Source organism: Lissotriton vulgaris, chromosome 7, assembly GCF_964263255.1.
Source record: "Lissotriton vulgaris chromosome 7, aLisVul1.2, whole genome shotgun sequence".
NCBI lineage: Eukaryota > Metazoa > Chordata > Amphibia > Caudata > Salamandridae > Lissotriton > Lissotriton vulgaris.
The window spans coordinates 375,011,057-375,037,807 of record NC_141695.1 but is presented as its reverse complement, the minus strand read 5'-3'; the positions used below and the strand labels follow the sequence as shown (position 1 = coordinate 375,037,807).

The following is a 26,751-nucleotide window of genomic DNA, read 5'->3' as shown; positions in this document are numbered from 1 at the left end:
CATCTTCCTGAAGTTCTCCAATAGAGTTCGACTGCAGTTTCCGATGCCACTTCACACCTATGCACCTGGCTTCCCTGGGATAGGTATCCTCGTTCCTAAGGTAACCACGAGTGGGGTAACTCTCCAAACTTCTGTCTTCCATGGGGTGTCTTCAGGGTCTCCTGGGCAGGGTCCTTCTTTAAAATTGCAAACGCGACTTACCCATTGACTTGAATTGAGCACGCTGTCGTGTTCCCACTCTACACACAGCCTCCGTGGGGTTCCTGGTTACTTACCTTAGGTGGTTCCTTGGGTCCCCAGCACTTCCAACGTCTTCTGGGTCTACTCTCGACTTGAGTCGTGGTTCGCATACCACTATTTTAGTATATGGCTTGGTGTCCTCCGGGCGACCCCTGTGTATTTGTGCTACCTACCTGTTTTTATTGCAAAGTATTGTGTGCATTGTGTATATCTCCGGATAGGAGATATTTGTATGTGTTACTAAGTCTCTTATAATTATTACCTATTTTTATAAATATGCTGTGTGGTTCTTTTTCACTTAATCTACACCAATAAGATTACGTTCTGGTAAAACAAGCTGCATTACAATCCTTCTGGACTAAGCCTGAAGGCTGCTCTCCAAAGCTCCACTTAGAGAGCTTTCTAAGGTTATCTAAGACCACTAAAATCACCATAAGGGTTGTCTGGATTAGTGCAGGGTGCCCACTTACCTCAGTGTGCATCATATACTAAGCCAGCCTCCTACAAGGGACCTGGCACTTATTTTATTACAAACTAAGCACTGCAGAGAACAGGCAGAGGAGGCACAAACCTAAGGCAGCAGATGCTACCAGACCGTGGGCAAGATGAACAGTAGAACTGTTGCAGGGGGAGCTGGCACGAGGACCTACTCCCATTTTGAGTTTCACGAACATCCACAGGCTGAAACTTCATAGAAGGAAGATATGAGAGGGTCACCATTCCGAGGGTAGAATAGCAGCTCAGAGAATAAAGCTGATCAGAATTTCTCAGGTTGTGATGATTGCCATCTGGGCCAAAGAGACAAGAGGAGTGGAGTGGCCAGACTGTAATAGTGCAGAATTAAAGCCACACGTCATTGGCAGTGAAAGTCAATATCTAATGGCCAGATCATGCACAAAGCGACGTGAATGTAGAAAAATGCCCTGATACACTCAGAAACACACTGTGACGTGCCCATGCATGAAAAAACAACTGCAAGGTTAGTCCGCTATCCACATCATAGGCACTGTGCATAGAGATCAACCTAAGATGTCCTCCAGCCATGATTTACACATTATTGAGCCAAACGTCATTCACTGCACATCAATAGAAGCACTAGTGCAAATATCAGACCACAGAAGCCACACCACTGTAGGCTGAGTAAAGGGATTGGGCCTCTCTATAGGATGCACAGCTTCCACAGAGAGCACAGGCACGCCCTCCCAGTAGGACAACCATGGTATAGTAATCACACTCCTTCGATCACTTATATAATATATCACTGCAAAGCAGCACAAGAAACTTTCCTACAACACAATCCTCAAACTTGCACTTACTGGTTGTTGCAGCAGGGATAGTCTTCAGGGTGCTCTGGATGTCATTGGCTGTGATGCTGTAAATACTGAGGTCATATGGTGACCCTGGAGAAAGGTTTTGTATGATCCCTCTCTGCTGACCTCCACCAGTCACATTTGATTGAAAGATCTCATTTAGTGTGGAGCCCACCATGACCTTATATCTGTACTTGTCCTGATATGTGTCATTGGGAACCGTCCACTGCAGGGTCAGCGAGGTCTCGCTCCTGTTGACTACGATGAAGTTGCTGACTGGTGACGGCACTGAAACAAAACAATGAAAAGAAAGTTAGATTGGTTTATGTGCATTGCGTCTTGCTAGTCTACACCTAACAAAAAGAGTAGTATATGAGCGGTGTTACCAAAACTGCAAAGTCATCGGACAAACCTGCTTTATTAAGTCTCGTCAACCAATGAAAGTCAGCAGACCCATGACCAAATCTACCTCTTACTCCAACTACAGGAAACTTGGCTTCACTATGAAGTCAAACGTGCAAAATCGTAGGAATCAAGGCATATTTTCTCAATAACTGGAGTGGGGTAAAAAGGTTTGTAACTCAATCTATGCATAGAAAGCACCGGACTTTATGGAGCTTTTTAGTATTAGCGTATTAGCTTTTAGTGCGAGTGGCTCAAAATTGACATAGGAAATTCCAAATGTTGCAAGAACACTTCTAGTCCGGACTTTGTCAGCCAGACATTGCACCTATTTCAAGCTGAAGTGGACTGGTAAAACTCAATGAATCTGAGGGAAAACATTCCAAACGTTATTCCTCCAAAAACTGACATTCTCAATAGATATTCCCATGCCACAGGAATTACCAATGGTTCTCGGTTTGATCCTTCCAGGTGTGCTAATAGACATCAAATATGTAGGTGGTATTCTAATATCTGTAAATTAAAACTCAAACCTCTGCCTGAGCTTTGAGCAGAGCATGAATTTGGACTTCTCTGAGGCACACAAAGGTATAGGTGTACAAGTGCTGTACACCAGGGATTTGAATTTTAGAATTGCTGGTCATCATGTACATAGATATACAAAAAGGAGAGATTGACAACTCAGACTCTTAGATTACCACAAGTCTTTTCATTAATAGATCACCATTTTACAGCTGGTGTTGATGGCTCTGTGGACTCATGCGTCTACTCCAATAATCTGCTTTTGCCCTTAGTCACAGGGTCGAACTTCAGAATCCAGTAAAACTGTAATTCTGCTGAAGTCGATAAAATAAGTACCACTGAATTTGGTAAAAATAAACATGTGATTCAGAGCTAAGACGTCCCAAGGGGTGAGATTATGGTTTACAAACATGTTATGTTCATTTTATTGGTTGATGGTCTTTTCCTGATTTCAACAGAACCGAAAGTGACTTTTGCAATCAAAGAAAATCATATGGGTATGCTCAGACATGTGTCCCAGGCTCCTCGAGCCACTCGAACTAAGATATATCTGGCTGAAGAGCCTCAACTAGGGTGAAACCGGTCCTAGGTTGCATGCTTTCCAGTTCAGGGAGGATCTGATCTGGCCTAGCAGTTTAGTCTGGACGTTTTGCATATAGCTGGGTCCAAAATGAGATGGCATGGTGGGTGAAAGATTATGGATTGGGATGCAGCCTGAGCAATTGCCAGTGGCTGAGATTAATACAAGCATTCCATCCATCATCCTGTTTTTATATTTTATGCCCTAAGTACGCCCGTTGTGTGACCATATGTGGGTCCCAGGCTCACTGTGCCACTGGAACCAAGGTATACTAGTCTGAAGAGCCCTAACTATGGTGAATCTAGTTCTAGGTTGCTTGTGCTCCGATTCAGGGAAGACACAGCCTGGAAGTCAGTTGGACTGTTCCCACGAGGAGCAGGGTCAAGACTAATTTGCTTAAGGCTGTGTCAAAAATCCGTTGGCATGGTGGGTGAAAAGTGATGGATTGGGATGAGGCTCGAGCGACTGCCAATGCCTGAGGTTAATTGAAGTATTCCAGCCGCCTTGTTGCTTTTGTACAAGAGTACATTCAGCCTAACTAACATTTTGGTGTTAAGTTATTAGTAGCATGAGGCATGGGCCTGATGGAGCTGCCCTTGTGTATCTATGTTACACAGTCTTCTGGTACACATGCATGATATAACAGTTATATGTGCACAGAGGTGACGCTGTGAGAGAATACTGGTTCTGGTTTGAATTTCTATCACATTATTGCCCTACTTGTCACTGGCATTCAGTTACATTATGCATTCGTAATTTGATTACAGAAACACTGAAATTGGACCATTCAGGTTAAAGAGGTCTTTACCCTGACTAACCAGAGAGACATCAGATACCAGAGCACTGGATGCTCTAAGTTTGTCCCAAATAGCTAAACCGAGTTCAGCGGAACTCCGATCATAGAAGACTCCCTCTTCACTGCTCTGCTTTGCCGGCTGGAGATCTGATTACACAGAGGTCCTTTGTGCTGCAGCTAGGCAGAGCAACAATGGTAGTGAAAATCTCCACACGCAATGTTTGATTAGTAGGGAGTCAGGAGGTTGGGTGTAAAAGTAAGGGCTTCTGGTGCTGTGAACAATGATAGAAACATTCATTGTGTTTAATCTCATCCTCACAGTATTAATAGCAATCTGCTTCATACACTCCTTGGTCATGGCACATGTTCTAATTAGTAGAATATTGCAATAAATATTTATTAAACAAACATTGTGCTATTGGCAGCCAAAAATTGAAAGGACTTCTGACTAAACATTGGAGGAGAACTGGCTTTGGAACAACATGGTTTTTAGAATCCTGTCCTGAGGATTAAGGGGCTGCATGACTGACTAGAAGAAGTTTTCCCAGTAGTTGGACACTACTGACCAGGACAACCAGTTTGGTGTATCCAATTTACGCTCCATCGCGATTGTCTTTGAATTGGTCAAAGTTCACCGTGAAGTGTTGTTTTTCATAGTGCTTGACTTCTTCTAGGTGCCTTTTGCTTTAAAACTTTAAAAAGTAATATCTTTGTTACAACAAACTATTATGATGATGTGGTATGTTTTTGGTTATTATTTCTTTATTTTTCCAAATTAGTTTGGAAAATTCCATTATGTTGTATTTTTCACATTGGAATTGTCAGTGTTGCTGAAACGTAGTACACACTTCTCAGGGGATTCCCTGTTACATGTACCCTAGCTACCAGGAGTTGAGCACAGAGTCTCTCAGAACTATGTTTTGACCTAAAAGCAGTGGGTGTATGGAGTTAATAGGGTTACCAACATCCCAAATTAATAAATCCATTACTTTTTTTTATATCATTGTTTATTTCATTACATTTTATTGGTGTTCTTTGGATAAGAAGAAGAAGAAGAAAAAGAACCAAACATTGTCATTGTTGAGTCAATAAAGAGGTACAAGTATCACACAATGTTTGAGTTTATGAAATGTGCAGAGGAAAAATTAGTTTGTGTATACATTATACACATAGTGATGAACCAAGGGATGATTACCTATATTATAGCATAGTATAGCCATGCACATGGGCATTTGGACCAACCGAAAATGCTGAATGAGAAGATGGAGTATCACTATGACAAATAAAGAAGAAAAATGGAAAGAAGGAAAAGTAAAACCGAGAAAGAAAAGGACATAATTGTGAGGGAAAGAGATAGAAAAGGAAGCACCAAGTGATAGAATTGAGGACATTAAGAAGGTTTGTATGATGCCTAACTGAGTTTGTATTACCGTTGGCTGAGTTTATACCTCAGAGGTGACTTGCATAAATTTATCGAGTGAGCCCCATTTTTTTGCAAGATTCTAGGGGCACCCAAAAGATTTGCCTGCATTCTCAGTATTAAGGTACTTAACCCAAGCCTACCGGGTGTGGAATGAGACATTATTCAATGATTTTTATTCTATGAGAATGACTTTGATCGTGAAGTCGGAGATCCAAAAGGGCAGAGATTCCAGGAGATCAAGGTTATTGTGTACTGTGTTTGGATCTAGCAGTATTACTGGGCAGACTAGCACAATTCATAGTTTGATGATATTATTAAACTACAATTTAATTTAGTTCCAGTAAGGAGTGAGGCACTTACAGGTAAAAACAGGTTTAAGAGTGCCTTTCAAATCTTTGGAAGTACAGCATCTGTCAGTGTCTGATATTTTTAGCTTGGATAGCTTCTCTAGGACCAGTATAATGAGCTGTTTCAAAAAGTTTAATTTGTGTAAGTGAAGGGATTATTTTATTATGAAGGGCTCGAAAGCAGATATCCCAATATTCTGGAAATGATTATTCAATTTACCTCGAATGGGAGCGGATGAAGTATTTTTACCAGAGCTCTGAAAGGCATAAATCTTTAATGCCCTAAGCCAGTAAGGGTAGCTATAAGTAGGAAAATGCTACTTACCAGTATGTATCTGTTCTTGGCATGTAGAGCTGCAGAGTTACACACTGTGCATAGATGGCCACCTAGTGTTGGGCCCGGATGTTTGCAGTTTGTTTTGTTGTAGAAAATTCTTTGGAAGTCACAGGATAGGTGACTCCTCCTTTGGATGATACTGTGCATGGGCATCGGCTCCATCCTCCGATTGTTTTTCGCCATTAGTGTAGTGATGGAGCTGTACAAGAGGTAGTGATGTCCATGGGATTTGTATCTAATTAAGATAATACTGGAACAGATAAAGGTAGCCGGGGATGCGGGTGGGCGTGTGTAACTCTGCAGCTCTACATGCCAAGAACAGATGCATACTGGTAACCAAAATCAATGACCTCAGGAACCAGATTGCTAGGTTGAGGTGAGCTGGGTCCGGGTGTCTGATCTCTCCAAGGTTCTGTGTTAATAGGAGTGGAGATAGTGTAGTGTAGTTCCTATTTTCCCAATAGGCCCTGCGCATTGGAATAACATAAACAGTAGTATCGACGTAGAAGTGCGGATCTTACAGGCCTCCACTGACTATGCTAAACTTAATTGGGGTTGTTACCAACTAGCTCAGAGATCACGAAACTTTCTTGACTGAAGAGGAAGTGATCAGCTTCCCTGGCACAGACAAGAAGGGATTCAGGTTTCCAACAACCGTGCAACATGACAACTTTGCTCCTCAGATAAGAGTCAATCTCTAGGGTCGTGTGAAACAATAGACAGTTATTTTACTCAGTCAGTGGTCATGCATTCATGCTTTCACAATATGTAGAGAATAGAGAGATGGGCGTTTTCAATAAAGGGTAACATTTATTGAACAGTCTTTCTTCTCATACAAGAGAAATTAATTGCCACAATTGCAAGACTTGTTATTATAAAAAGTACGTACAGTAAGATGAGTATTGCGAAAAATAATACTGTAAAAGCATTGATATGGTTTATTAGCCATACAATGGTTTAAAATGAATAAAACATATATACATTCATATATACATTCAGCTAAAATACTCAACTGGTGCTTCTAACTACGCCTACCCCAGTGTACCAGACCTAAGCCTAATACGTGGGAGGGGAGTAAGTAAGTAGCTTTAAGTTAAGTTGGTTTTGCCAAGGTTTGCTTCAAGAATTCTCTCTAAGGGTTTAGTCAACACCATACCTCTGGAATAGAATGATGGAGGTCTGGTATCTCCTTCAGGGGGTCGATATCCCAGTCACCCGCAAGGGTAGACTAGAAACGCCGGAGCTGGATTTCTCTGCAGGAGAAAAGACAGCGTCTCTCTCAGCGCGTCGAGGAGGAGGAGGAGGAGGGGCAGCGTCCGCGGGCAGCTTGCATCTGCTGGGCTCTTGCAGGGGACGGCTGCTCAGCTCCCAGGTTCACCACACCATTGTTCGCTAGTTAGCAGCGATAGCAGCTATGGTATCATCAGCATAACAGCAACTTCAGCAGCAGCGAGACAGCGTTTGCTTAAGGCAACGTTGGTAATATTTATACCTGAAAGGTGCCTTGTTTGACGTACGTTTTTGGACACAAGACGTCATTAAAGATGTCACTAGGAAGTGATCGTCTATCAGTGCTCATTAGAGTTCTATTACTAATCAAAACATAGCAAGCGGGGATTTCCAGGTTGCTGAGTTTTTATCTTGTTGAAGAACTCGGAGTGTTAATCTAGGAATCTTAGATAGTAACTTCTGCTATGTCATTGCACTAATTGGTTGCAAAGGAAGTGGCAGAGAAAGCGATTCTGAAATGTGGCTCTGTTCGTGTGAGGCCAGAGATGAGTTTCTGAATATTGCACTTGAACGGTTTTGCCAATATAGGGAATAAATGGATTTATGGCCGAATGGGGGCATAAGGTCACAGTATCGATCAGGGTCCTAGATTAGAACGCTACACCCACTCCACAAATTCATGTTCATCAAATTACTAGAACTAAAGCAATAAGATGCATGTGTAGCATCGCCCACCCCAAAATACATATATGCATTTGAAATAGGCGTATTTGTAATACGTGAAAATTTAGGTACTGTATGTTTTTGAAGCATAGAAATCATTCAAAAATTATAGCATATGAAATCAATGAACGATTATGCAAAAAGAATTACACATGAAATATCTCTGAATACAGAAGAAGGGCGAGATAATTTCATCACATATAAATGCATTGCAGTAAAATGTGCTAGAGGCTGGTGTAAAATATTATGTCTCTAGATGTATCTAAAAATAGAAGTTGAAGCTTCTGTTCTCTATGAATAGTTTCTACTTTAAGCAAAGAATTTTTTCGTGCCAAAAAAAAGGTGAATATCAAAAAGTGTTCAATTCAAAAGAATTCTTGCTGAACGGGGAAATAGAGTTCCAACGCTTTTAGCGGTTTTTGTTGTTCAAAACTGAAGGCCGAATTCAGAGTTCATGGGAACGCTGTGTGTCGGAATGCTTCTCTAAAGTTATTGTTTCTGTTCGGGTGAGAACATCATATCAGACAGGCTCTCAAAGAATTGGTCTACAAAATCAGGTGACAGTTCGACCAAATTCGATAGTGCTGTAACTTGGCAGGTGTGAGAATGATTGCTGTCATCAAAGGCTGGATCAGCAATGCTCACAGAAGGTCGTACCTGGGTGATGTTGCTTTTGTCACTTGCTCCACTGTTACCACCTAGTCGTAGCACAGGAGTCTCAACGAATGCCGTCATCAGGATTGGTAGCCGCTGGGGACAACACAATGCGTGAGCCGTTATCGGACTTAGCAAAGTATCGATATCCATTGGTACTGCTGATGGAAGTGAAAGACAGGTGTCCAACACGCACTCATCTTCGCATAGCATACATCGTAGTACAGGTAAGGTGCAATTTTGCCATATCGGTCTGAATGAAAGGAACCAGGTCATGTTTAGATCTCTCAGCCTGGCCAATCCAAGGACTCTAGTTATTCTGTCCCGGTAGCGCACTGCTAGGATTGTTTCTTCCATTCCCATAGGAGTCATGTCTGAGCTGTGGCTTGCCATAACGAAGCAGCAGGGTCAAAAATAAAATGCCTGCTACAACTCCCAAAAATAGGGGTATGCCGCCAAAAACAGAGTGGACAAAATTTGGAACGATTCCCAGAATTGCTTGAAATGGTGTAAGCAGTCCCGTAAAAATCGTCTTAAATATGCCTGGGATGCCTGTGGCACTAGACATGTTATGGAGTTGGCTCAACATTTCTACGAAATGCACGGGGCAATTTGTTGATAAAAGGTCATGAACCACCGTAGCTGTCCTTGCAACTAGGAGATCATACGTCTCTTTTGATGACGTGATGGGCACTGTTGTCTGCAAAAGCACAGACTTTATTTTGCTTAAAGTATCAATTCGTATAGAAGAGAAATGCAGACGAGGCCAGATGGGAGTCTCTATGTCTCCAGGCCCGCTCGGGAACAATGCTTGCATACAGCATTTGACCATTGAAGTTACGCTTACGAGATAATTTTTCCCTGGAAGAAGGCCACAACATCTGTGATCCGTTCTTAGAATGTGACTCCCATTCGCGAGTTGCATAAAGAAGGGCTCTATCTGCGTTGCAGGTGTGACAAGCTGGTGGCATGAAAGGTTGTTAGAATTACCTTCACAGGCTCCGTGTAAATTAATACCCTGGCACAAAAGTATACCGCTTAGTGAACGCTTACAGTGTTCACCACTAAGAAATACATTTTTGTCGCTGTCACTATAGCATGAATGTGTGTATGGTAATTTCCAAGCTGACTTAACATATCCTTTACCCAATCGTTCATACTGGCCAGTAGGTATGTATTCAAGGCACTTTTTAAATCAGAAAGTTGTTATCGGAATAGTGATAATTCCGTGTATTATCCATTCAATGACAGGACTTTCTGACATTGTCAATGGTAATCTCTCAAGTTTTTCGATGCTCAGGATTGTATAGTCTGCTCCTTTCTGTGCCAAGCTGATTTGTTTATCAGTAAGGTTAAAAATGGAAAACAATGACGTAGTGTTGATTAAACGCCAAGGCACATAGCCTGAACAAAGATTTTGCAGCGTCCAGCCTAATTGTACAATAGAACGTAATTGCGACTGGCCATGCTGTAACATTAGCAAGTCTCTGTCTATTATATCAAAGGCAGAGGATACAATATTGTCCAACGAATATATTCTGGAGGACAGAGTCATTAACTCATTGTCCACTACAGAAAGTGATTTTTCCAAATTAATACGATCAATTTCTCGTATTTTTTCAGCTGTTTCAATTTGTGTGACTTTCCAAGCCTTGTTGTACGCAGCATAGATGCTGGCCGCTATGAAACGCTTTTGACGCTGTTTGCGTGGTCCCATAATAAAATCGCGCAAATCAGTACCATCTTTAAGTAAAGATAAGTGTTGCTTAATTTCAGCCAGTGTGGATGATCCTAGCCATTCGAGGCAGAGTTTCCCTACACTGTATGTTGTTACTATCCCTGGATGTTGTCTCTGGGAGTATCTAGGGTCTTGTCTGGTCATTTTTAACCCCTGTGTTTTATTCAGGAATCTATCTTGACAGTTGTTTGTGTCAGTAGGCCAGATTAACCACTTTTTCCAATCAGGATGTGTTCTGTTAAAATGTAAAATTTTAGTTACGTCTATCTCAATATCTGTTGTCGCATTTTCAGGTATTGGCTTCGGAATAGACGGTTTGTTAAGGTCTTTGATCTTAGCTAGGCCAAGACAGGATGTTTGATGAATTGTGTCATTTAAAAAAATCATTTGTTCTGGTATCATGCCGGTTCTGAATAGTGCTTCTAGGCCTTGTACCTGCCAATCTTTCGTACCCCAAATGGTTTTTGTTTCAATGTTATTTTTTCAATAATCAAAACCAAATGTCATCATTTTTTCATAAAATGCTTCTGAATATATCAATTTAGTGTTTGTCAGCATTGTTTTCATTCCTGTTTTATCTAACAGTTTGTAATAAAACGTTTCTGCATCACTGGTGTTAAACCCTGAGAAGTACTTGAATTTCTCAAAGAATGTTTTAGAACTGCTTTTAGGTGGTGTAGCACAATGTTCCCATTGGTTATACTTAAAAACATTTCTAGGCTGTGCAGATTTATGCAAATAATGATCGCCATAATGTGTAAAACAGAACAACTGTTCATAACTAGGCGAACCTTGTAAATAATCATGATCTGTGAATCTCGCTGACATTACTAAATCAGACATCATGTCATTAATACTATCAAAGTCCCAATCATCAGAGAATGTACTAGGTTTTACAAAGTCACTTAAGGAAACCTTCAGTTGATGAGGATACTTCAGGGTCTCGACCGGACCATAGATCTCAGTCAGTTTTCTCCCATACTACCCCACCGGGTATTGGAATGGCTGTGACATTTACTGTTGACAGTTCTCTTTTCTTCACGTGGGATGATCTGTGTGGTTTGAGGACTAAGTTGATGTTCTGACTTGCTGTGTCCATTCAATTGTAATAAACTTTCCTAAAATTAAAACTAAATTTAGGCATAGTAGGAGTATAAATACCCCCGAAATAATCCAATGCTCAATCAATGGTGCATCCAGATATACTTCTTTGACTTGTTGAAAGAGTTCTGTTGCTTTTTCTTTAAAAGTCTTTTTTGTTTCTGGCATCACTTCGGGGTTGCTTTGATCCTCGGAAAAGTTGTCGAAGTCGATGAAATAACCAGAGGCAGTTCTGTCAATTGTTGGGATTGTTCTTTCAATTGTCTTTCGGTAGCACTTTCTGATGCCACATTATTGTAGACTGGTGTTTCTTGATGAACTGTTTCAATCTGTGTCTCAAGAGGCACGAGTTCCATGGCATTATTGCATAGTCCTTCTCTGTGCACTGCAGGCTGATCGAATGTGATTAGTCATTCAGTTTGAACCTCTTGGATTGTTGCAAGTTTGGGTATTCTGTTGTTTCTTGGGAGTCCACGGGGCCTACAGTTGATTATAGGCCACATGCTTGTGGTTTTACCAGGTCGATTGATACAACTCTGTTCTCCTTTTTACCAGCAAGGGGCGGTAGTACTACTGATCTTGTTCCGGTGACTGCCAAGACAGGTACTGTTTTTCTGTAAGAAGGCCCAAATTCCTTCTTCACCTCTATTTTTTCTCTGACTAGATCCCCAATCTTTGGAATCCAGACAGGCCTTGCTGGGGCTGTTGCTTGGTGTGCCTCGACAGTGGTAGCTGGCTGTTGCTTTAACTTTATGTTGCTTAAGGATTTTCTTGTTTCATTCAAGTCCTATAAAACAGCCAAACGATCTTTGATGTCAAAGTCTGTTTTCTTATCTTATACCACTGATACTTGACTATCTAAGTCCTGAACTCTCATTCTAGTTCCGAACAATAGTTCATATGGGCTGAAACCTTTTAGAAAATTTCTTGGCAAATTATTAAGACTGATTTGGACACTTATTAGATGTTTGACCCACCCAGCACCCGAACCTAATACCTTCGCTGTTATAGATCGCTTTATGTCCCGTTTTTTTCTTTCTACCACACTATTCCCATCGGGGTGTGACGGGCAAGAATACCGCAACCCAACTCCCATGCTGGCCATGGCCTTCTTATAAGCTCGAGAGCTAAAAGCAGGACCCTGGTCAGAATGGAACATGGCAATTGCGTATGTGCCGATAAAGACTCGCAGATCTTTTATAACCGTTCTGGCGTCAGCCGAGCGCTGGGGGCCACATTTGTTAATTGTGTTTAGCCTTAATGATGTACAATTGGACGTGTTTCTCTTTTTTGATAGCGCGGATAGATTGCCTAATGCTTTCTATTAGGGCTTCTGACACTACACTTGCCGGTTCTCCACTGCGATCTCTGTTGCAGTCTTCACAGTTTTTTGCAAACTCATGAATACCTTCACTCATTTACGGCCACCAGTACTCTGATTCTAATTCTCTCAGAGAGTCCCTGATTGTTTGGTGTCTCAGACCCAACCCCATATGTGCTTCCTGTGTGAGGAAGCCCCTCCTGTCCCTGTTTGGAATCACTCTATCCCCCACTCCAGGGATTCGAGCAAAAGGAACGGAGTTTGCATCGAGTACGTATGCATAATTGAGTGGATAGTTCACGGGCAGTGCTGCACAGTCGCCTTTTACGGTCGTTTTTACTGCCAGCATGGTTTCCCCGTCTATGTATTTTTCTGCACGCTTTTTTGTGACTACGGAAGTCGGTTTAGTTGCTTCCGCTGTGGCTGTATTAGCCAATGAATTCCCTGCAACGTGAACGCCATCACGTTGAAGACTCTGTGCGTGTATCACGTGAGTCTTTGGTAGTTCTTTCTGAAAAAGAGCTACCTGTTTCCAGAGCAATTTATGCTTTATTGTGGCACCTGTGTCATCTTTGTATTCGTTTTCAATCCAGTTCTGCAGTTTATTATTGTAAGAGTTGACGCAAAAATGAGAATCAAACGATTAGTGTCGGGAATTCACGTTCTGCATTTTCAAGCGCCATCTTTAAAGATCTGATTTCAGCTCTCTGAGCCGAACAGTTTCTTACTGATTCAGTTTTTGTTATTTTCGGTCTGAATTTACTGCACAGCCAACGACCTTTAACAATCGCACAGGCTGCATCGTAGGATTTGCTCTCTACGTTGAAATGCTGTACAAATCTATCTGTATAGATTATACAGGCGTACTGTGGGAGAGGCAGAAGTTCGATTGGCAGAGGATATTCTTCTTCATATTCTAAATCATTCAGTTCTTCGAATTGCGGGGCGAAATAGTATTTCACATCTTCCGCTCCAAGAGAATCTACATACTGTATCCATTTCGGATCCAGTGACACTGTAGGCAGGTTTACTGGGCTGAATAGCGCCTCGAAGGCGGATTCCGCTGTGAGGATATTAATCCTTTTACCATGTGCTAATTCTCGTTCATTTGCTAATGCAATTTGCACTGCTTTCACAGTTCTTTCTGTGTGACTGAATGTTTTTTCTGCTTGTGTGTACAAGTGAGATTTAATTGAAATTGGTACCTTTTCTCCCTCATTAGAGGTCAGGTATGTGAATCCGAATCCTCCTGGGATGACTCGGATTACAAGATCGCGTGTGTTGTCACGCGTATCTGATTTTGTTTTTGCTAACATGTCTGTTTGCAGTGATCTCAAAATTTCTGTGTGTTTTTGAGTCCAATTGATTTGTTCAAAATCAGGTTTGATTAGTTCGTAGAGAGGTTTAACCCTCTCTGCGTAATTTAGAATGTAAGTTCTTCCGAAATTCAGAAAACCTAGTATGGATTGTAAATTCTTCAGCGTTTTTGGAGCTTGGAGTACAGCGCACTTCTCTAAGAAGTTGTCCGCTAGGCTTTTTCCTTCACTTGATAATTCGTATCCTAAAAATAATACTATCAGATGGGCAATTCGAGACTTTTTAAAGTTGAATTTGTAACCCTCTGCTGCGAACCCAAGTATAATGGTGTTCACTCTTTTCAAGTGAGTATCCAAGTCATCGTCTGTGAGATAGATATCATCTACGTAAGATAATGCCTCATCATCATATATTTGTAGTAGCTCTGTTACTCTAGCTGAGAATAGTCCTGGGCTGTTCTTGAACCCCTGTGGGAGCCTACAGAAATTTTGCTGAGACCCCATTACGGAGAAAGCGGTCAAATACCTGCTTTCTGGTGCAATGTTTTGACAAAAGAAACCATTAGATATGTCTAATGTCGTTTTATATTTTTTCCTAACTATGTTGTTCATTAGTGCAGCACTATGCGAATTTTGTACTGCAAATGTTTTGCAACATGCATTAAGGTGTCTGTAGTCCAAAACTAGACGATATGAATTGTCTGGCTTGAAGACAGGAAACAAAGGATTATTCATTTGAGAGGTGCATGTTTCAATCACCCCCTGGTATTCAAGTTGATCTCCCTGACTTGTTTTTTAGCTTCTTGCTTAATGGGATACTGCCGTTGGGCAGTTGGTTCACTTTTTAACTGGATTTTGTGAGGAGGTGAGTCCTCATCCCATCCTACATGATTTTTATATAATGCCGGTGCCTGGGCCACTGCCCATTTCCTTGCATAAGTATATTTTTTGTGAATCGGAATGTGATTCGAGAAGGCAGGCATAATCATTTCTTCGCCACGAGGGCACTCCCTGACAAACTCTGGGGGCCAATCTTTTTCAGCTAACAGAATATCATAGCTTTTTGAGAGTTTATCCCAAAATAGACCCTTTATTTTCCTAGTCTTATCACTCTCTATACGCAATGTTATTTCGTATATTTTATGGGGCTCGCTAAGTCTGGTGTCGGCAGTTTCAACCTGAATGTATTCATATGGCCGGGATGCCCGCCACCCCCTCTCAACACAATCCCCAAGGATGGGAGAAGTCTGACACAAGTTTGAACTTTTGGAAGGCGGGAGGGAGTCACCCTCCTGGCCGTATTTATTAAAATATGAAACAAAATTTAAAACATTAAATAAAAGTTTCATAATTATGTACAATTTTACATTTATTACATTTCGATGCAGACATGATCTTTGGCTAACCTTAACAGATCTCTAATACAAAGGTTTCCTAGCCGAGTCTAACATCTTGCAAATGCAAACATTCTAAATTAAAATTGTACATCCTAGCATTAAGGGCCAACGGCAAGGTCTTAACCGATGTCAGATCCCTACTACCAAAAACTCTCGCCCTCACCGTGTGAGTGGCGCATGCGCAGGGGACTCTACCCTCGTTGCCAACTGTAACTTCCCTTGTCGTGGTGGGGGCCCCCTTCCACTCGACGCCATCTTAAAGGTCGTCCGAGTTCCCGTGTGAGATATCTGTAGGAAGGACAGCGTGGACTCCCCCCCCATCCCCACACTCTCTATCCGCCGTCGCGGATATCCGGCCCCCGGGAAATTCGTAGGAGGGGCATCTAGCCGCCTCCCCTCCTGGGAGGGGCCTATGGCCGTCTCCCCCTAGGTGACCCATCCTTAGTGGGTGCCGCCTCCCCGTGGGAGGGGCCAATGGCCGCCTCCCCTCGGGCGCTCCCATCCGTTGTTGGTGGCGCCCCCCTCTAGGGACCTTGAAATTACTGCTCACCGATCATGACCTTACCGCCACAGGCCGGATAGTTGACCGACTATCCGGCCCCCCCAACTCCTCCTAAAGGTCATGCTTCCTCAAACCCCTTAGCCATGCTACGAAGTCTCCTATGAGTAAATCATTCCCCTCCCTGGACAGGTGAACCCCATCATTCATTAAGAGCGAAACAATTTACCAATTTTATTGTTAACCCTTTTCACCGAATGGTTCAGTGCTGACACCGAAAGGCCCCCCCGCCATACCTTCCTGGGAATCATGTGGGACCAGGCAATCGTGCACCCCGGGATTCTTTTAGCCAACCAGCTAACAGCAGACAAAATTTGTTCGAACAACACTCGTCTACCCAGTGTCACCAAGTCATTGCCCCCCAGGTGTACTATGACTACAGATGGCGGTGACCTTTTCCGCCCTAGGAGACCCTCAAAAAATGATTCGAATTGGTCAAAACAGAGCCCGCCCTTCCCATGGAAGGCCACTCTGTACCCGTAATTCCCAGCTGCGTGAGTCACGTCTCCTGCTTCGAATACGTCCCCGGTGCGCCTCACATATGAGTGGCCCATGACCCATACCACTCTCTCTCCAGACGGTGATCCTTGACCGCTGGTCTCCTGGTGCTGGGTCGACTGCAAATTCCGCCCCGCGTGACAGGCTCGCGAAACTGTAATTCAAACAAAAGACAAGAAGGGTGAGTGCATGTCAATTGATCATTACAACATGTGCAATCGCACATACCTTTTGAAGCAATTCGAGGACCATCGTCCCAACTGTTTCACTTCCTCCGCACTCTGACCCCTGGCTGTAGCCTCAGTAGCAGCACCTATCCTAAAGGAGTGGGTCCCAAAATCGCACGGGTCCATGCCCGCAGCAGCGATTGTCAGTGCTAGCACCCTCTGGAACTGAAACCTCGTCAGTGGGGTGCCATCCTTGTGCCTCAGCAAACTCCCCCCCCATGTAGCCGCCCTTAGTGCCAAGTATTCCTCTATACACTTTATTGGGCACGTGGGGGTCCCTCGCGCGCGCTGCACGACAACACTATTCCCAAAAGCCTGGTCAGTTTTGGACCTGGCTATCGAGACCACCATCGAATCACCCCTAATTTGGACGTGATCCCTGCATAAGCCTCCCTCAACGTCTTTCTTATTCCTTGCGACCAGTTCACTCACCCGCATAGCCCCATGGAATGCTAATGCGAAACCTGCCCGGAACAGAACTGCTTCGAAATGGGAGGAGCGTGTCTCGTCTAGTTTTGCTCCAAGCAAAGCCAACCTGTGTAAGCCAATCGGGCGTCTCACATCTTGCTTGCGACCCTCTAGGCGCTGCCAGCCACGAAGGGCCTTCTTAACCAAAAAGGAATCCGTTGGGTCTCTTATGCCATGCACCTGCGCCATGAATGAAATGGCCGCCCTATGCCTACTGGCCGTTGCCGCTTATCGGTCTTCTCTGTGCAGCGCTACCAGGAACCCCAGGAAGGATTCCTCCTGACCGCAGCTCTGACTCCCTGTTGGACCCAAAAATGTGCAATAGGAACGAAACGCTCCTTCGTATGCCTTCCTTGTCCTGGGGGCTAGGCTTGCTGCCACGAGGTCTTGTAGTCCGGGGCACCGATTAGCCATAGTGCTTAGGTCCGCTGTAGGTAGATAACCCCTGAACGCCTGCATATGTGATCGAGAGAGTGCATCAGCTGCATGATTCAGTACGCCTGGCACATGTTTCGCCCTGAACTGTACATTCAGTCTCATGCAAAGCAGCACAACTTCCTTCAACAATCTCAAGATCCATTTGCAGCGTGCTGCCTGTTGGTTAATGCATTCGACCACAGTCATATTATCAGACCAAAACACCACTGCGCGGTCCCTGAAGTTGTCAGGCCATGCCATCAGAGCAACCCAAATGGGGAATAACTCCAAGAACCCAATGTTACCTGTGAGACCACTGGAGTGCCACCAGGCCGGCCATGTTTGCGCCGGCCATCAATTACCTAAGATGGCGCCAAAACCCACGCTCCCCGCCGAGTCAGTCCACAGACCTAGTTCATCGGAAGACACTGGCGGCTTGTTCCACACGACTCGACCGTTGGAGTCTGCCAGAAATGCCAACCAAATGCGCGTATCCTGGCGAACCTCTGCCGACAGTCTCGTACGGTGGTGCCCCTCTTTGAGACCGACCATAGCTTGTGTAATAGAGCGTGAGAAGGGGCGGGCCATAGGTATTACCCTCAAAGCAAAGTTAAGCTGACCCACTGTTTGCTGTAACTGGTGCAGGGTCACTTTCTCTTTACCCAGGCATTGCATCAAGGAAGCCCTAAACTTGGCCACCTTTTCCATCGGTAAACGGAAACATCCCTCCACAGAATCGAGCTCAATTCCCAGAAACTCCAGTGAAGTAGATGGTCCAACCGTCTTACCTGGTGCCAGTGGGACTTCAAACTCCCTCATGAGGATGCAGAAGTCGTGCAGCGCCTGCGCACATCTCGTATCGCCGGCTGCTCCCAAGAACAGGAAGTCATCGAGATAGTACATAACATGCCTATGCCCTGTGGCCTCGGTGAATGCCCACTCTAAAAAACAACTGAACATTTCAAAATAGGCACAAGAAATGGAGCAACCCATAGGCATGCATTTATCCATGTAATAACTGCCTTGAAATGCAAAACCTAGCAAGCGCTGATCCTGTGGGTGTACCGGGAGCAACCGGAACGCCGATTCGATATCTGATTTCGCCATCAGCGCCCCGGGGCCCAGGCGATTCAACATGGCCACGGCCTCATCGAACGATGCGTACCGTACTGAACAGGCTTCTGGGTCAATGGCCTCGTTCACCGAGGAACCCCTTGGAGCAGACAGGTTATGAATAAGTCTAAACTCCCCCGGGTCTTTCTTCAGGACAACCCCTAACGGGGAACAGATGAATTCTGCCACCGGCGGCCGATGGAAAGGCCCTGCCACTCGCCCCAAGCTGACTTCTTTTGCTATTTTCTTCTCTGCCACGCTTGGGTTGTGCTGCACCGATAACTGGTTTTTACAAAAGGAGTCCCCCCGAAAATCCCCCGCCGGGATGTGGAAGCCATGTAAGAATCCGTTCCTCAACACCCCAGCGGATACATGATCAGGGTATCTGTTTAACCAAGGAGTCATAGCCATGAGATCAACGGGTGTAGGCAATCGGTCACAATGTTCTACCTCATTCCTGCTTAGACCCTCCTTTTCCTCCCGTCCCGCTATTTTTAGATCTACATGAACTTTCCGGGTGTGAGGAATTCCCACAGCCCGCACATACATGCTTGAACCTACATGTTCCCTGCGGTCTGTTACAGTTGCCTCGATTGAAGCCCCAACAGACCCCCCGTTTGCCGCCATTCCCGCCGGTCTTAGGCTGATAATCCCCACCGGCGCCCGCTCGAAAGGGCACCGTGGGCTTTTGGCGGACGACCCCCGACCCGCTCCCGCCTGGCGAGGACGTACCTGCCGCCCCTGGCAGGAGCTGTTTGTGCCATGACACCGAGTCCAGGCAATCCCAAGTCTAAGTAGCATCATATTCTTTGGCTTTCCTAAATTTCATGTCATAACCTTTCCATTCCTCCCCCCCGTACATAGAATAAAAATCCATAATACGATTTTGATAGCAAGTTAACTCAGTCATCACCTCGGGTTTACGTTCCCCCATAACTGCAGTAAATATAGAAAAGGCCTTAACCCAATTCGTCACTGTCTCATCCACCCTGAATTCCGCCATCTTGGCGCGCCAGACGCTCGGGTGCCACAAATCCTTTTGGGTTTTAGCATATTCCATCTCGCGATGGTCAGTTAATAAAGAAAACATGTTAACATATTTGTCCCCCCATATTAACTCTTTCGTGGCCAAAGGGATGTGCTGTGCCACCTTTTCCCGCCTCGAGGGTAATGAACCCTCCCCCGCTATTGGCAATGCGAGCTTACCCAGTTCGGCCGTTGTTCCCGCCGTTTTCTCGTGACCAACTGCAGGTCCTACCGGTGCTACCTGTGGGGAAACAAGAGGAACATTCGCCATTGCGACATCTCTCGACTGCCGCAATTGCTTGATTAGTAGTCTGGCCTCCTCGGCCGGATCTCCAGGGGCCACTGACCCCCCTGCTTTCTTCTTGAGCCATGCTGCCAACTGGATGGCCAATTCGGGAGGCATATCCTCATCGTTATCAGGAGTAATTACAACCGGGATCGGCTGCCCCATATCAGGATTTGGTACCGGGTTGTCTACCGGCATGAGTGGGGCGACTGGGGGTACCTCTGGGACCGGGACCTCCCCCGAAACTGCCCTCTTCTTGACCCGTTTCCCTCTACCCTCAGGGACGACTCCCGGCAAGGCCGGGCCTATTATCTTCTTAGGGTGACCCGGGTTGCTCAGTGCAGCCAGCTGTTTTTTGACCTCCGTCAAACCTCTACCGATCGATTGGACTTGTCCGAGTTTTCGGTCCATTCAAGCCATCCGGTTCGACAACAGGCGTAACACCTTGTCCGTCTCGGAACTCTTTCCCGCTTTCTTGCCAGCCATGATGTCGAGTATTCCGCTCCTAGCTGATCGACGAGGTTCCGGACTCGTCGAACTCCAAGTAACTGAAAGAGAAACAACAAGATTACAAGTTCTCAAAATTGCTGCTTGTTCCGTCGAGGGCTCACGAGCAACGAGTGGGTGCAGCCTTCAGAGCACAGGAACAAGAGGACGCTTCTTCGGATTCCCGCTCTATTTATTCTTCTGCGGGAGGGCGTGTACCCTCCTCCGGTACGCCTACTGGGCGTGGTCTTCGGTGTAGGTGTCTAGGACAACCCCTCCTCGGCAGGAAAAGGCGCGCCCCGGCTACGCCGCTTCGGGCATACCAGCCGAGACACGCCCCCCGCCCAAAATGGTTTCCCGGGAGTATCAAGGCACCCAACCATACGTTCGGGGGGACCGAATGGTCGCCCCTTTCCATTCGTGTCCACTGTCTCCAGATGACTCATCAAGATCTTGCGGGCTATACTGATTTCTGCTGCACTGTCTAACATTGTCTGTGCCCACTCCCCGTTTTTCAACTGTGTCCTCAGTATTCTCGACATGGTTGATTACTCTAATACTGGCTACCTTCTTTTTTGGAAATTGAGATTTTTTACTCTGAGCAGGTTCCTTGTCTTTGGACTTGGTGTGCTCTCCTGGGTCTGACCGTCCTCTTCTTTCCGATTTCTGCGAAAAAGATCGAGAGGGACGTGTATCAATACTTTGATATCTGTCAGGTTTTTTCAAATTATCCCTATTTCTAAGGTTGTATCTTTTCTCAGAGGGCTCCCTCTGGGGAAACTGGTGTTCTCGAGTCGGAGATCTTTCCCTCCGTCGAGGAGACCTTCCTCTGGACTGGAAAACTTTTTCCTTGGGAGTGGATTGTTTATTTCCATCCCAGCTCTTTTTAGGAGTGTTTGAATTATTTTTAATAAATATTTTTTCAGGATTTTCGAGCAGTTGGGGCTTTACTGGTTTCCCACCCAAGCTGTCTCTACCTAATTCTTCATAGCATTTCTCTATGAGTCTGGCAAGCTCAACTGGCTGATCTGTTATATCTGTTTCCCTCAACTTCTGGCGGATCGCCACAGATGCTGCTTCTCCCTTTATATTGGCTAATAATATAGCCGAGACCTGCTTAAAGTCTTTCAGTAATTTCATACCAAGAGTTAAAGCAGGTTCTGGACCGTATTCATTCTGAATCTGTCGTAGTACATCTGGTATTACCGCCATAGACGGAACACTATGTGTTTTTGTGTAAATGGAAGCAAAGACTGTACCCCAAGTGTCACAGTCCTCCACGTGTGGTGCGATTCCCATAGGAAGGCAGATTGTCAAGATTCTGTGTTTCTCGATAGGGGTAGTATCTGGAAATACTGCCTCTATTTGAAGGATTTTTTGTGCTAACCAGAAAGGAATTTGTTCCCGTTTTATGGGTGTTTTACCAAGACATGACTGTATGTGCTGTGGTGTAATTTTATTAGTGTTCCCCTGATGAGGGGTCAGCTGTGGTACATTAACAGCTGGTTGGACTGTTGCAGTCCGCATTACATATTGGACTAATTGCCTATGTATTTTAATTAATGTTTTTAGCTGTACTAACAGCTCTTCTCTAGACATTTTTGCAATGTCCGGATGTGGTGTGTAGCTGGCTAGAACCGGCCACGTTGCTCCTAGTCTACCTAGTGGACCGAGCCTGGTAATATGATCATTATGTTTTAGGGCGCCATTAAACCAGAGCAGGGGCTCTTGGAATTTTAGTGGGATTTCAGTCTCCTCGAAAGGAGCGTACTCTTCCGGTGGTTTCTCTATTTTGTAATAGTGAAACTCTTTTGTTCTATCGTTTGCCGCTGGAAAGTTTATCCATGAATAGAATACCTCTGTCTGCTGATATTCGTGTGCCTCTATCACGAAAATTACTGTACCACCTTGTGGTGTCAGTCAGTTTTCTATAAGTTTTAAAGTTATAGATTTTCTTAAATGTGCCGGGATTATTACTGCACCCGGTTCAGTAGTAGTGTCGGGACCCTGCTGAGTCGCATCTGCTGCGGCCCCAGTGGTTCTGTTTTCTCCTGGCATTGTATAAATGCAAGGTTTGCAGAGCAGGTCTCCAAGGAGACAAAGATTAGTTGCACAATATTTTGGAACACTGTATCCTTCAACGTTGAATAAACCAGAGCTTTACATAGGAATCTCTTCCTACTGAGTTCGGGCGGATTTAAATCTTTCACCCACTCCAGACGTCTATTGGAGTATTTACGGGAGAAAGGGGTCTGTGTGAAATATGCACGACTGAGTTGCTCTAATGTCTTGCGTTAGTTTATCGCCTTACCAAACGTTAGGCGCCATGTAGTGTAGTTCCTATTTTCCCAATAGGCCCTGCGCATTGGAATAACATAAACAGTAGTATCGACGTAGAAGTGCGGATCTTCCAGGCCTCCACTGACTATGCTAAACTTAATTGGGGTTGTTACCAACTAGCTCAGAGGTCACTGGAAACTTTCTTGACTGAAGAGGAAGTGATCAGCTTCCCTGGCACAGACAAGAAGGGATTCAGTTTTCCAACAACCGTGCAACATGACAACTTTGCTCCTCAGATAAGAGTCAATCTCTAGGGTCGTGTGAAACAATAGACAGTTATTTTACTCAGTCAGTGGTTGTGCAGTTTACTCTCACAATATGTAGAGAATAGAGAGACGGGCGTTTTAATTAAAGGGTAACATTTATTGAACAGTCTTTCTTCTCGTACAAGAGAAATGAATTGCCACAATTGCAAGACTTGTCATTATAAAAAGTACATACAGTAAGATGAGTATTGCGAAAAATAATACTGTAAAAGCATTGATATGGTTTCTTAGCAATACAATGGTTTAAAATGAATAAAACATATATACATTCATATATACATTCGGCTAAAATACTCAACTGGTGCTTCTAACTACGCCTACCCCAGTGTACCTGACCTAAGCCTAATACGTGGGAGGGGAGTAAGTAAGTAGCTTTAAGTTAAGTTGGTTTTGCCAAGGTTTGCTTCAAGAATTCTATCTAAGGGTTTAGTCAACACCATACCTCTGGAATAGAATGATGGAGGTCTGGTATCTCCTTCAGGGGGTCGATATCCCAGCCACCCGCAAGGGTAGACTAGAAACGCCGGAGCTGGATTTCTCTGCAGGAGAAAAGACAGTGTCTCTCTCAGCGCGTCGAGGAGGAGGAGGAGGGGCAGCGTCCGCGGGCAGCTTGCATCTGCTGGGCTCTTGCAGGGGACGGCTGTTCAGCTCCTAGGTTCACCACACCATCGTTCGCTAGTTAGCAGCGATAGCAGCTATGGTATCATCAGCATAACAGCAACTTCAGCAGCAGCGAGACAGCGTTTGCTCAAGGCAACGTTGGTAATATTTATACCTGAAAGGTGCCTTGTTTGACGTAAGATTGAATAATTGTTAAACTTCTCCTCACGGTGACCTCATGTCATCGGGGTGATGGAGATTCAGCTAGTTGGTTGCATATAGTGCATTTGAATTGAGAAATTTAAGTTTTTTCACTTTTTCATATTGAATGTATTTTTGTGTTTTCTCATTAAGAATTGAGCCTTTTTTTGCTTACCCTAGTTGTATATATTGGATAGGAATTTCCTCCCCTTGTAAATAGTCACTTTCACACTCCCCCACTTGTTGTATGTGTAGCGTTTCTATGTGGATTGATTGTAGTACAAATGCCAGGTTTGCGAGCTTGAGTGAGTTGAATTGGATATTCATGTTGTTTACTAGTCTTCCCCTGCATCACCCACACATCTTCCTTTTTTGTTCATTTGAATTGTACATATTGACAAACCCCATTTTGTGTATAGACCCTTGTGATCTTTCTTTAGTTGATACAAACAAAAATTTAAAAAGTTTCTTAAAATAATTTTGTAAGTAGAAAATAAACTTCTATATATCAACATTGGATGTGGACTGAATGTTTGGTCCTTCTAAGTTGAGAAGTGTCAACTCAGCTTATTGAGTCTATGATTAAATAGCTCGAGCAGTACTGGCAGTTGTTTTGTTTCATATAGTTGTAGGCGTAGCCTTACTGCGCTCAAGCCAAACCCTCCTTTGCTTCAAGGCTATTACTAATCAAAACATAGCAAGCGGGGATTTCCAGGTTGCTGAGTTTTTATCTTGTTGAAGAACTCGGAGTGTTAATCTAGGAATCTTAGATAGTAACTTCTGCTACGTCATTGCACTAATTGGTTGCAAAGGAAGTGGCAGAGAAAGCGATTCTGAAATGTGGCTCTGTTCGTGTGAGGCCAGAGATGAGTTTCTGAATATTGCACTTGAACGGTTATGCCAATATAGGGAATAAATGGATTTATAGCCGAATAGGGGCATAAGGTCACAGTATCGATCAGGGTCCTAGATTAGAATGCTACAATAGGTTTAGTTTTGGGTGTGGTACTACAGACATTTGCAACAGCGTGGTGTACCACGGTTGTCTGGCAAAAATAGGAGCGACTAGGATGAGCGTGAGGGAATATTGCTGTAGTTTGCGTACCACTAACTGAAGTAGTGGGAGAGGAGGAAATGCGTACGCAAATAGTTTTGACCAGTTCATCCATATCGCATTGCCTTTGGACAATGGCTGTGGGTATCTGGCGGCAAAGTTTGGGCATTTTGCGATTTCGTAGGTGGCGAAGAGGTCTATCTGAGGTTGTCCCCACATTTGAAAGAACTGATGAAGAACTTGCGGATGAAGTTCCCACTCGTGGATCTGGTGTGTTTGTCGACTTAGCAGATCTGCCATAGTGTTTTGTACTCCTGGAACGTGTTGGGCTAATAGGAAGATCTTTAGTGGTATAGCCCATCTCCATATCTGCTGTGCTAACTGAGAGAGCTGCAGAGAGTGTGTTCCCTCTTGTTTGGTTATGTAGAATATAGCTGTCATATTGTCTGTGCGGACTAAGACAGCTTTGCCGAGACCGAAGTTTGAAAAGCTTTTAGGGCTAGAAACACAGCTAGCAACTCTAAGTGGTTGATGTGGAGTAACTTTTGTTTCTGTGTCCACCTGCCTTGCATGGTGTGATGCAGTAGGTGAGCTCCCCAGCTGGAGAGCGATGCGTCCACTGTCATGACTATTTGAGGAACTGGCTCGAGAAACGGTCGCCCTTTGGAAAGGTTTTTGGTATTCCACCAGTGCAGAGAACGATGAGTCCGACCGTCTACCAACACTAGGTCTGTTAGTTGACCTTGAGCCTGGTTCCATTGGCGTGCTAGGCACTCTTGATGTGGACGCATTTGCAGTCTTACGTGAGGTACTACAAATATGCAAGACGCCATCATTCCTATGAGCTGCATGAACACTCGAGCTGGTAGTGAGTGTTGCGGTTTGAATTTTGTTAGGAGAGATTGTAGACTTATTATCCTCGCTGGAGAGGGATACGCTAGTGTTAGTTGGGTGTTTATTGTAGCGTCGAGATACTGTTGTATGTGCGAGGGTTGTAGGTGCGATTTGGTGTGATTTACTGTGAATCCCAAATCGTGAAAAAGGTGAATAGTAGCGTGAGTGTGTTGTACACACTGGCTGTATGATCTGGCTTTTATGAGCCAGTCATCTAGATATGGGAAGACATGAATGTGTTGTCTTCTTAAGTGTGCTGCTACTACTGCTAGGCATTTGTTTTAAACACCCTTGGTGCTGTTATGACTCCGAATGGGAGCACTTTGAACTGGTAGTGCTGCCCGCCTAGCACAAATCTGAGATATTTTCTGTGCGCCCTGTGGATGGGAATATGGAAGTAGGCGTCCTTGAGATCGAGGGTGACAAGGAAGTCATTTAGTACCAGTAGTGGAAGGACTTGTTGGAGTATGAGCATGTGATAATGATCCGAATGTAGGTAAATGTTTAGAGGTTTGAGGTCTAGGATGGGTCTTAGTGATCCATCCTTCTTTGGTATTAGGAAATATAGGGAGTATACTCCTTTGTTTTCCTGATGCTCTGGAACTATCTCTATTGCATTTTTTTTGCAGGAGGGATATTACCTCCTGTCTGAGCAGTGTTAAATGTTCTTGTGACATTGGACGCTGCTTGGGTGGTATGTTTGGGGGGGTGGATGTTAGTTCTAGACAGTAACCTGATTGAATTATTTGGAGCACCCACCTGTCTGATGTGATGTTTTCCCACTGCAGGTATTGTTGAAGTTTCCCCCGACAGGAGTGGAATGGGACGGGGGAAGGGAAAGGGATTCATTGGGCAGGGGTAGAGGCAGAGCGGGAGTTG

General features: G+C 44.4%; 1 protein-coding gene across 4 annotated transcripts in view; it reads right to left on the bottom strand.

The window, feature by feature from the left end:
* Window positions 1–26,751, bottom strand: part of PTPRH (protein tyrosine phosphatase receptor type H) — a 723,213-nt gene that overhangs the window by 292,996 nt on the left and 403,466 nt on the right. For all 4 annotated transcript variants that reach the window (XM_086930309.1, XM_086930310.1, XM_086930312.1 and 1 more), the window contains one exon: window positions 1,557–1,838. In XM_086930309.1, the coding sequence (XP_086786435.1) occupies window positions 1,557–1,838 (282 nt within the window). The remainder of the gene's footprint in view (window positions 1–1,556; window positions 1,839–26,751) is intronic.